General features: G+C 42.7%; 1 protein-coding gene across 7 annotated transcripts in view; it reads right to left on the bottom strand.

Moving 5' to 3' along the window:
* Positions 1 to 12,003, bottom strand: part of RBM44 (RNA binding motif protein 44) — a 48,629-nt gene extending 36,626 nt beyond the window's left edge. For 4 of the 7 annotated variants that reach the window (XR_006221040.1, XM_042995826.1, XM_042995831.1 and 1 more), the window contains exons 1-2: positions 11,824 to 11,930; positions 576 to 665 (exon numbers count right to left, since the gene is read on the bottom strand). Coding sequence is in view for 6 of the 7 variants with exons in the window: in XM_042995826.1 (XP_042851760.1) it covers positions 576 to 648 (73 nt within the window). In the remaining variant the exon portion in view is untranslated. The other 3 variants (XM_042995828.1, XM_042995827.1, XM_042995829.1) reach the window with 3 other exon arrangements.
* Between the last annotated feature and the right edge of the window lie 659 nt (positions 12,004 to 12,662).

Genomic DNA, 12,662 nt, shown 5'->3' with positions numbered 1-12,662 from the left:
CTCTTCTTCTCTGACTTCTGGGTTTTGTCTCGCTGGCTTTCTCTACCACACGATTGCAACAATATTCTCCTATATTTTATCTGAATTCTGTGTTCTGTGTGTGTGTGCGTCTGTGTTGAAACCACATATATTCGTAAGCACATAAAGCTCAGTCGCCCTGCTTCTTATGCTCTTGTTTCTTGTTTTCTCACGTACCATTACCACAGAAAAAGAAACTCCAGGTCTGTGTGAAGACAACACCTGCCACTTGGGCGGCGAGGTCCACCTGCCCGCCTTCCACTCATCCCCCTGCAGGCTACTTCCCGCCAGGAGTTCCTGAAGGCCCGGTCAGACAGAAACCCTCTCTCCTGGCTCACCTTTTCTTCCCCGCCTCTGCCCTTTACCTGAGAGCCCCTGTGTGGGCTGCCCACATTCCCCAGAAGTCACCTGGGTTTGCCAAATTAAAACCGTGCCGCATCCCACCGCCTCGCCACAAAGAAGGCTTAAAGACACAGCAACGCCGGAGAACTATCTAGCTCGATTACGTTCGGTCCCTCTCTCCACCCACAATAAAGCCAGCTGGCCTGGCCCCTCACCTTTCCGGACGTTTCCTCCATTACTGCGGTAGGCTTTACCAGGAGCTATCTGCTTCGCTGCGGCAGCCTGCATCTCCCAAGGATTTGCCTCTAGAAGAGGTGTAAACATTGAACAGACTCGGCGTTATATTTAAAAACGCTATCAGAAAATCAAGAATTTGACAAAATGGCAATCATACAGTCAAAGATTCAAAAAGAAGAGGGCTGATAAAACTGGTAGGACATTTGAACAACTTTCATAAGAACGTGAATTGACAGCTACAGAATAGATTCTACTATTTAAAGAGACATGACACATTCTTTTAAAATTTCCAAGAAACATTAAAGATTAAAGGCAAACAATGTATTAGGCCACCCAAAAGTCTTAATCCAAAAAAATGAGTACTAAAGGCTACAGTATGGCCCACTGATGTCAAACCTGGATCAAAAATCTTTCAAAAATGTTACAAATTTTAATAGATCTATTAAAACCCAATTAAATGGTATATCCATAGAATGGAACATCTTTCAGCAACAAAAGGAACAAACCGAGGCAAGCAATCTCCTGGAGTAACCTCAAAAGCACGCCGAATGAAAGAAGTCGGACAAAGGTCACACACTCACGATTCCATTTAAGTGAAGCGTACAGAAAAAGCAATTTATAGACACAGGAAGCAGATTAATGGTTGCGTGGGGCAGGGGATGGGGAGAGGAGTTAACTGTAAATGGGTATAAGGGATCTTACTGGAGGGATTAAAATGTTCTAAAGCTGATTTATGGTGTGATGACTGCACCACTTGACAGAGTTTTTAAAACTGTACTTTTGAAATGAGTAAAACAGACCTCAAAAAAGCTGTTTTTAAAAGGCACTGACAGGGGCGTCTTGGGTGGCTCAGTTGGTTAAGCGTCTGATTCTTGACTTCGCCTCAAGTCACGATCTCATGGTTCGCGAGATCGAGCCCCGCGTCAGGCTCCGTGCTGACAGCGCGGAGCCTGCTCGGGATTCTCTCTCTCCCTCTCTCTCTGCCCCCTCCCCCACCCGCACACATGTGCTCTCTCTCCCTGTCACAATAAACATTAAAAAAAGAAAAGTCATTGACAAGGACTCTTTGAATCCAGCTGCCACATGAGGAAGTCCAAGTTAGTCACTTAACAGGAAGATCAAGGCCCCCCAGTAGCTACATGAATGACCCCAGAAGAGGCCAGCAGAAGAAATGTCCAGCCGACACACAAAATGGGCTTCTGGCCCCTAGTTATCTTCACTGTCTATACCCCTAGAAAGCTAAGGTAGCTTCCACAGAATTCTGGTGACCAGGTATTACAAAGGTTCCTGGGAAGTTTGAAGAAAAAACCTGATTTCGTTCTAATTCTCCATGAACTATTTCAATTGGTGACCCTGGACAAATCATCGAGGTTCACTTGTCCTGTGCTACAATGAGAAGACATTACAGTTGAGCTTTGAACAACACGGGGGTTAGGAGCACCGAGCCCCCATGTGTAACTCTGACTCCCCCCGAACTTAACAAAAGCCCACCACTGACTGGAAGCCTTACCAATAATCCGAACAATTGATGAACACATATTTTGTATGTTACATGCACTAAATACTGTATTCTTACCACCGAGTAAGCTACAGAAGAAAAAGTTATTATGAATTTCATAAGGAAAATACACATACAGTAGAGTACCATCTAGAAAAAACTCTGCATAAAATATAAACGGTCCCATGCAGTTCAAACACGTGTTGTTCAGGGGTCAGCTGTATAAAGCAGAAGGGCTCACTCCATGGAGACAGGCGATCTAGCTTTGAAACCTGACTTAGCTACTTACTAAGCAGTACAAACTTCAACAAGTGAAAACAAATTGGTGACAATGAGAGCACAGACTTTCTAAATACATGGGACCTGGCCAAAGTTATGACTGAAAGAAGCCACAGCCTTAGATGCTTGTTATTAAGTCAAACTTAACAAACTATGATCATAAGCAGTCAACTCCAGCCTCAGTCCATACAACAGCCAATTCTTGAGCTCAGGATCCCGAGTTCAAGCCCCACGATGGGTACGGAGCCTACTTAAAAAAAAAAAAAAAAAGAGTATAGAAAAGATCGAAAGTACTTAAATCAAAAAAGAATTAGTTAAGACAAAAGCAGAAGTGACTGATTTAAAAAGAGTGAAAAATAATAACTAAAACCAAAAGCTATTCTTTGAAAAAATAAATAAATACCTGACAAATCTGAGAAAGGACTAAGTCACAATGAGAAAAGGAGCATTTTAATAAGAGATTTTTAAAAAAATTTTGGGGGCACCTGGGTGGTTCAGTCAGTTCAGTGTCAGACTCTTGGTTTCAGCTCAGGTTATGGTCTCATGGTTTGTGAGTTTGAGCCTCACATTGGGCTCCACACTGACAGTATGGAGCCTGCTTGGGATTCTCTGTCTCGTCCTCTCTGCCCCTCCCCTGCTCATTCTCTCTCTCTCTCAAATACATAAACTAAAAAAAAAAAGTTATTTTAAAAACTGAGATTGGTGGGGCTCGGGTGGCTCAGTCAGTTAGGTGTCCAACTCTGGCTCAGGCCATGATCTCGCGGTTTGTGGGTTTGAGCCCCGCGTCGGGCACAGTGCCAACAGCTCAGAGCCTGGAGCCTGCTTCGGATTCTGCATTTCCCTCTCTGCCCCTCCCCTGCTTGCACCCTTGCGCTCTCTCTCTCTCTCAAAAATAAGCAAACTTTTAAAAAGTTAAAAAAAAACCAGATTGCTATACACATCTCTGATGGATAAATGAAAATTTAACCAAAATAGGTAATTTTCTAGGAAAATAATAAAAAACTTAACAGAAAAAGCTGAACAGAAAACCAGTCAGGAAAAAATTTAAAAGGCCATCAAAGATCCATCCTATATCAATTCCTATCAAGCCTACTAAATTCTTAAAAAAAATTTTTTTTAATGTTTATTTATTTTTGAGAGAGACAGAGACAGAGCACAAGCGGGTTAGGGGCAGACAGGGAGACACAGAAGTAGGCTCCACACTCCGCACTGAGCCCAATGTGGGGCCTGAACTCATGACCCTGAGATCAAGACCTGAGCTGAGATTAAGAGTCGGACACTCAACTGACTGAGCTACTCAGATTCCCCAAAGCCTACTAAATTATTTCATCTGTATAAGCAGGAAAATTCTAGGTCAAGTGAACAAAATTCTCACCTGAGTCATAAAAATAGAGTCTTGACCCCTTAATCAATTCCCAGGCTTGTGCCAGTTTACAGACCCAGAAAACCTTGAATGAAGGGGAATCTGGGTCCTCTTGAGGAAGGACCCCAAAAATACACTAACAAAAATTAAAACTGTTAATCTTTCTCCTAGCCTTTCCCAAAGGGACTTACAGCCTTTTGCTAGGCAAACTGTATATTAGAAAAAAGGAAATAATCAGACCTTTCAGGGACTACTGGCTCTGCACTGACACTGATTTTAGGAGACCCGAAACGTCACTGTGGCCCAGCCCTCCAACCAGAGTAGGGACTTACAGAGATCAGATGATCAGTGCAATTTCAGCTTGGGTCCATTTTGTAGTGGGTGCACCGGGTCCCTGAACCCATCCCGTGGCTATTTGCCCAGTTTCAGAAAGCACAGTTGGCAAAGACTCCTCACACTGGTTCCCTGACCTATTGAGTAAGGGCTATTACACGGTGGGAAAAGCCAAGTGGAAGGCATCAGAACTGCCTCTACCTAGGAAAAGAAATGGTAAATCCAAGCAATATCACATCCAAAGGGACTGCAGAGATGCGTGTCACCACCAAGGACTCTAGGATTCCCAAATCCCCACTCGATTCTCATATTTGGCAGAAGACACATACATCTTGGAGGTGCCAGTGCGTTTATCATGCTTAACTAGGTGGTGACTCCAACGGCAAGGGCTCAACCAAATGTGGTTTCATTGCCTGAGCAAGCTAGCACACCTTGCGGTACCTGGTTCGAAGCCACTGACCTGGCAGATGTGTTCCAGGTAGGAAGCCAGGCTACCACAGGGTTCATGCTGTATGTTTTCTTTCCTTAAGAAGTCGCAGTCCCGCACTGCCTGGAAACAGCTGTTTCATACCCGTGGCCTAGTTTTCAAGTTGTTTTATGGCAGCATGATAAATCTAGTCCGTTACTACATCATGGCCAGAATCTTCCACACGCTTGAGAGTACATTTTCTGACTACAGTACAACTAAGAATAATTAAAAGGATAATAATTTCCCAAGTACTTAGAAATTAAACAAAACACTTGTAAATAATTCATGGGCAAAAAAAACCCATATCACAATGGAAATTAGAAAATATTTTAAACTAAATGATGAAAATACAACATATCAAAAGTTGTACTGCTTAGAGGGAAATATATAGCTTTAAGAGCTTATAACAGAAAAGAAAAAAGGTTTAAAATCAATTATCATTTTAAAATATTTATTTATCTTGAGAGAGGAAGAGAGAAAGAGAGCAGGGCAGGGGCAGAGAGAGAGGGAGAGAGAGAATCCCCAACAGGCTTGCATCAGCACAGAGCCTGACACAGGGCTCGATTTCACAGTCTATGAGATCGTGACCTGAGTCAAAACCAAGAGTCAGATTCTTAACCAACTGAGCTACCTAGGCACCCCTAACATCAGTTATCTGTCTTAAGAAACTCGAAAAATTACAACAAATTAAACCCACACAAAACATTTAAGAGCAGACGCAAATTGCCAATATCATACATGATAAAGGAGACATTCTAGAACCTTCAGACATTAAAACAATGGTAAATGCAATGAACAACATTATCTGATAAATTCTACAATTCAGACACATTTCCTTGAAAACTACAACCTTCCAAAACATATATAAGAAGAAATAAACAATGTGAATAGTCCCATCTCTCTCTCTTTTTTTAATATTTACTTTTGAGAGAGAGAGAGAGAGAGAGAGTGTGCAAGTGGGGAAGGCAAAGAAAGAGACAGGGAGACACAGAATCCAAAGCAGGCTCTGAGGTGTCAGCACAGAGCTTGACGTGGGACTCAAACTCACAAACCATGAGATCATGACCCGAGCCGAGGTAGGGCGCTTAACCGACTGAGCTACCCACACAGAGCCCCCCTTTTTAAATTAATGAATAGTCTTATATCTCTTAAGAAAATTAAGCCTGTAACTAAAAATTTTCCCTCAAAGAAAATTCCAGACGCAGATGGTTTCATTGATGAATTCTACTCGTCTACTAAGGTAGAAATAAAGGCAGAATTCAACTTTGGTAACCAAAGTCCTTTAGAAAAGGGAGGAAGAGGGAAGTCTTCCCAATATGTTTTACAGATCTAGCATAACCTTGTTACCAAACTCTGAGGAACCTGCAAGCAAAAAATAAAAATACCAATAGCACATAGAGTCACATATCCTAAAATAACTTTTTTTGCAAAACAAATCCAGCAACATATGAAGGCCGTCAGTCACTGACCAAAGTTAGGGACTAAAGTAGAAAAATCACGTGGTTCTCTCAGTAGATGCAGAAAAAGAATTTGATTAAACATTTGTCAAAACTCAGAACCTATTCACGGTAAAAGCTCTCAGTAAACCAAAACCAATAAGGAATTTCCTCAGTCTAATAATGGGTATCTACAGAAAACCTGAAAGAATAAAAAACCATATGGACAACATGCTTGATGGTGAAAAATCGAGTCATTTCTACCAAAAACAAAACATTTGTTCTCTTACCACTTATTTCATGTACTAGAGATATTAGCCATGTAATAAATAAAAGGCATACAGACTGGAGAGGAAAAAAAAAGTTAAACTACTTTATTCACAGACCACATGATAATGCACAGACAAAAGCCAAAAAGATAAAGAAACTACTACAACTAATATGTGAATTTAGCAAGGTTGAAAAATAAAAGGCCAAGTGCATTTCTATATTCTAGCAACAAAGATTTGGAAAATGAAAATTTTAAGAGTATCATTTACAAAAGCATCAAAAAACATGAAAAACTTACTGGTTAAATGTAATGAAAAATGCATAAGACTTTTACGTTGAAACCTACAAAATACTACTGAGAGAAATTAAGGCAGAACTAAATAAAAGGAAAGATATACCATGTTCATGGATCAAGAGACTCAGTATTGTTAAGATCTGTTCTCTACAAATTGAACTACACACTGAACACAATTTCAATCAAAACTGCAGAAGAATTTTTTGGGGGTAGAAGTTGACAAGTTGATCAAAAACTTATATGGAAATGCAACAAACCTATAATAGCCAAAACAATTTAGAAGAAAGTTAAATGACATGTATCTCAAGACTTATTGTAAAGCTACAGTATTTGCAATGTAGTATGTTAAACTAATAGATTATGAGAGTCCAGAAAGAGAGCCACTTTAGTTTTGAGAAAGGCACTAATTCAATTCAATGTGGAAAGGAAGGTCTGATGCATATTCAGTAAATGGTGCCGACACAACCAGATTTTTGAAGGGGAGAAGAAAAATACCTGGACCCCTCCTTTACATCATATATGGTAACAGAGGTGAGGTGGATCGTATTTCTGAATGTAAAAATCAAACCTGTAAATTTTCTCAAGGAAATATAGGAGAATACATTCATGACTTTGGGGTAGGCAAAGATTTCTTAGAATATTCTTAGAATACAAAAGGTATTAACTAAAAAGGTGTTAATTTGAACTTCCACAAAATTTCAAAACTGCTGCTCATCAAAAGACACCACTAAAAAAGTGACAGCACAAGACAAAGACTGGGAGAAAATATTTACAATTTACATACCCAACAGAGGACTGTTACCCAGATTATGTAAAGAACACACACAAATCGAATTTTAAAAAAAGCTTCACTTGGACATTACTTCACACACATAACATAAGGCATACGGAATGTTCTTAAATGTATGGGAAAGTGCTCAACATCATTAGTCATCAGGGAAGTGCAAATTTAAACCACTAACATACCATTTCACACTCACTAGAATGGCAAAAAAGAAAAAAAAAGAACACTGATTAACACCAAATATTGGTGAGGGTGCAGGCAAACAGGAATTCATAACAACACTGCTAGAGGGAATGCAAATTGTTAAAACTATTTTGAAAAACTGTTTGGAAGTTTCTAATGATGTCAAACATATACCTACCCTCTTACCAGTAAGTTCCATTCCAGTTTCAGGAATGTATACCCTTCTCTAGAGAATCATTCTTAAATAAAAATTCAATATAAAAAAATAAATAAAATAAAAAATAATTAATATTGAATAAATGTAAAAAAATACATAACGCAATAATGACTGAATCTGTTTGTTAAGTCATATGCTAAGTGTTGAGGATACACAGTTGATTAGTCTCCACCCTTGCGAAACATGATGGACACATAACAAGTGATTTCCAAACAGGGGATGGGAGAATGGAGAGGGAGCACATAGATTTTATTATAGGGTCCCTTTCCTCAAACTTGCCCAATATGAGAATCGCTTGGGACACTTTTTAAAAATACACATTCCACAGCTTAATTGAGGCCAAGAAATAATACTCTAGGAAATGTCTATACTCTAGAGATTCGGGAAGACACAAATTGCTATGTGTGACATAAAATGACCTGCCCTAGTCTTAGGGTTAGGGAAGGCCTTCCTGAGGAACTGTCACTGTCGTTTAAACTAAGATCTGAAAGACATGCAAATAGGAGTCTGCTATCATAGTGACTACTATATCAATTTAATATTGATTTTGACATAAAGGATATAATGTCACACACACAAACACATTTGGAATTTTTAAAACTGACAGTTGTATTTAAAAAGCAATAAAAACTAATATTCTAGCCTAGTAAGAGAAATATAACCTATATCTACTTTGGATTTCACAGATAATTAAGTCGACAATATAGCATGATTGCATTGATAAAGGTAAGGGAAATCTTATAAAGAAAGTGACATCTAAGCTAAATAAATCATAAAGGTCACATAGGGGCTAACCACTAAGAAAGAGCATCTCAAAGGGAAAAGAGCATCTCGAGTTAAAAAAACAAATATGGTGGGGCACCTGGGTGGCTCAGTTGGTTAAGTGTCCGGCTTCGGCTCAGGTCATGATCTCACAGTTTGTGAATTCGAGCCCCGCGTCGGGCGGGCTCTGTGCTGACAGCTCAGAGCCCTGGAGCCTGCTTCACATTCTGTGTCTCCCTCTCTCTCTGCCCCTTGCCTGCTCATGCTGTGTCTCTCTCTGTCTCAAAAATAAATAAACATTAAAAAAAAAACAAATATGGGATGGCCCCCAGGTAAAGAGGGGTAAAAAGAGGAGACAAGATGATATATTTAATATGTACCAAAGTGAACTCATCATCATTGGTGGTACACTCACTCAACTAGGAACAAAGGAGAAGGAATAATTTTGTATTATTTTTCTTTTGGATGGGAAGCGATGGGAGATAATGAGTTCATTTTATACATAGTAAGTTCTAAGTGCCTGTAACATGTACAAACTGAGATAGATATACAGTTGTGAAGCTTACAGATAATCTGGGCTGGAAGTATTCAACCTCTAATTTCATGTTTCAGAGATTCTTTTTTAGCTAGTAACAAAAAAAATTGGCCTAATACCAAGAGTTTAGTAGCCTTTTGTTATTTTTACTGCCTTAAGACTGGCTCATGGTTGTTAACCTTTGGGGTTATGGAGTTTCCAAAGATTTGATAAAAATCACACACTTAACTTCCCTGAGAAAATGCACATACACACACATATAATTTAAAGGATTTATGGACTTTATACCACATTTAAAAATTCCTAGTAACTCCTGGCTTACAGGATTTTACTTAAGTCAGTAAAGATCCTACTCTAGGAATTCCAGGTAAATATTTAAAATAAAGAGTAAGATGAACAGAAAGCTAGCTTATCAAAATAACTGACATTACAATACATCAGTGGTTTCTTATTTTTTTGCGCTCAGAAAGTCTTCACATTCTTAAAAAGTATTGAGAACCTCAAGGAGTATTTGTTTATGTGGACAGTATCTATTAATACTTACCACATTAGAATTAAAATAGAAAAATCTTCAATATTTATTAACACTAACAAACCCAATACTTAGCATAAGTAACATTTTAAATGTAAAAATGTGTATTTTCAAATATATTAGTAAGAAGGGCATTAACATTTTGCAAATCTCTTTAATATCTGTTTTAGCGAGCTGGGATCTCATTCATATCTGACTCTGCATTCAAATCTTCATTCAATGTGTTGCAGGCTTCATTCTTTTTTTTTTTAATTTATTTTTTTAATTTACATCCAAGACAGCACATAGTGCAACAATGACTTCAGTAGTAGGTTCCTTAACGCCCCTTACCAATTTAGCCCATTCCCCTCCCACAACCCCTCCAGTAACCCTGTTTGTTCTCCATATTTAAGAGTCTCTTGTGTTTTGTCCCCCTCCCTATTTTTATATTATTTTTGCTTCCCTTCCCTTATGTTCATCAGTTTCGTATCTTAAAGTCCTCATATGAGTGAAGTCATATGATATCTGCCTTTCTCTGACTAATTTCGCTTAGCATAATACCCTCCAGTTCCATCCACCTAGTTGCAAACGGCAAGATTTCATTCTTCTTGATTGTGCAGGCTTCCTTCTTAAATGTGAACAGATGCCCAACGTCAAAAACTTTGACAAAAAGAAATATTTTAGTACAACAAAAACACTTGTAAATCATTATATCTGAGAAGGGTCTACTACCCATAATATAGAAAGAACTCTCAGAACTCAACAAAAAGAAAAAGGTTTGAATACACAATTCTCCAAAGATGTACAAATGGCCAATAAACACATGAAAAGATACTCAATATATCAGTATTAGGGAAATGCAAATCACACCCACAAAAAGATGCTTTATATCCTCTAGGATGGCTATATTATCATTTTTTTTTTTTTTTAATTTTTTTTTTCAACGTTTTTTATTTATTTTTGGGACAGAGAGAGAGACAGAGCATGAACGGGGGAGGGGCAGAGAGAGAGGGAGACACAGAATCGGAAACAGGCTCCAGGCTCCGAGCCATCAGCCCAGAGCCTGACGCGGGGCTCGAACTCACGGACCGCGAGATCGTGACCTGGCTGAAGTCGGACGCTCAACCGACTGCGCCACCCAGGCGCCCCTATATTATCATTTTTTAAAGCACACACAGAAAATAAGTGTTGGCAAGGGTTTGCAGAAACTGGAAGCCTCATATATTGTTGGTGAGAATGTAAAATGGGGCTGGCAGCTTGAAAAACAATCTGGCAGTTCCTAAATAAGTTAAATACATGCCCACGTGACCCAGCAATTCCACTCCTAGGTATGTACCCATCTTTATTGTGTCCTCCCGGTTCTCATTTCCCAAACGATTCCCTCCCGTGTTTTCAATCCCAGAACCAAGCCAGAACCACAGGACTCTCCCTTGACACCTCCTTCATCCCTACCAGGTCTTGTCACTTTTAACATCCGACACAGCGTCAAGCGCCAACAGACTCCCACACGGACGGCGGCAATAATCTTTCCAAAATGCAAATCTGATCGGCTCAACCTATTGCTTAAAACTCAGCAACAGATGGTTGTTGTTCTTTGGATGAATAAGGACTAAAACTCTGTAGGATCTCCCGCGAGACCCTCCAAGGGCCTGGGCTCTGCGTTAACCTTGGCACCTTGGTCCCAGACACACCTGCCTCCTTCCTGGCACAGGTCTGCCACGTGCATTCCGCGGCCCAACGCATCCCCCTCCCGGGCGGCCACCCGGAACTCCCGCTCCTGCTTGACCTTCGGGTCCCACCCTAAACGTCCGTTCCGCGGGGTCCCTTCCCCGCCCCCCCCCCCCCCCCCCCGCAGCCCGGGAACCGCTGCCAGGCCGGCAAACACCCCACACTTCCGGGGGACTGGTGTCCACCGCCTGTCTCCTTGTCCGGACGCGCCTGCCCGCTGCGAGGGCTCCTCGAGCACGTGTCACACCGATGCACATACGGGTGACTGTCCACCTGCTCGGGGAAAGTAACCGCACCTGTGCGATCGGTCCGGTAACTTCACTCCAGGCCAGGTTTTGGGGTGCAAGTGCGCCTCGGCGCTGGTGAAGCGAGGCTGGGGGCCACGCCCAGGGCTGAATGTAAACGTACCAAATTGGGGGATTCTGGAACGCCCGGGCCACCCAGGAACGCGCAACCCCGGGGCCTTGGCGGCCAACCCGAGCCCGGCCCCCACCCGGCTCCCGCCCGGCCCCCTGCCTTGGGGCCCGCGGAGGAGCCGCCGCCGGGGACGCCCTCCTTCACACCTCCCGGCCATCAGCAGCGGAGGGACCTCGCCACCACGCCCGACCACCGCTGGACTTCGCTGCTGCGGACCCCCAGGTCCCGGGCCTGTGCCCCGCGTCCACGCCCAGCGCACCTCGGAACCGCGTCGCCGCCGCCGCTGCCGCTGCCGCGCGAGAACGCGACCTCAGCCTCCGACTCCAGGCGAAGCCCGCACCGCGTGCTGCCGCGGGGCCTGTCGGGTAACGGACGCCGGCGGCCCGCCCACCGCCCGGCGGGGGCTCCCATTGGTCGGCGCCGGCAGGGGCGGCGCCGTGATTGGCCCGGAATGTGGGCGTGGAGGCGGGAACAAGGCAGCCGGCTGGCGGTGTGCCAAGGCGAGCGCGGGAGGCGACTGTGGCGCGAGCGGAACCCCTCCCTGCGGTGCGGCCCCAGACCGTGGTGTGGACGATGTTGTCTGCACGGGCCCAGCCGCTCCCTGTGCGGGCCCAGAGCCCGCGGAGTCCTCCGCCGGCAGTGGCGGGAGAGCCCCCGGTGCCAGCTGTGGTCAGGCAGCCCTCCCCGACAGGTGTCTCTTCCTGCGCCTGGCACGCCGCCGCTTCGGGCAGTCCGCTAGGGTATCCCCACCAGGAGGGGCCTGGGTGACATGCGCAACATTGAAGGGAGCACCAAAACCCAGCCATCAAGACCCCATTTCAACGCAGTCCTTTAAGGAAATCAAAATCCCAAGTAGTGGAAAATCCCAAGTATGGTTCTGCAAGGCACAGCTATCCCGTCTTTAAAATGGGCATATTTTTTTCATCCCTGGTGGATTTTTTTGGCATTAACTTTTTTTAAGTTTATTTATTTTGAGAGAGGGAAC

Source organism: Panthera tigris, chromosome C1 (assembly GCF_018350195.1).
Source record: "Panthera tigris isolate Pti1 chromosome C1, P.tigris_Pti1_mat1.1, whole genome shotgun sequence".
In the NCBI taxonomy this organism is placed as follows: Eukaryota; Metazoa; Chordata; class Mammalia; order Carnivora; family Felidae; genus Panthera; species Panthera tigris.
Note: the sequence above shows the minus strand (reverse complement) of the source record. Positions and strands in the feature narration are given on the sequence as shown.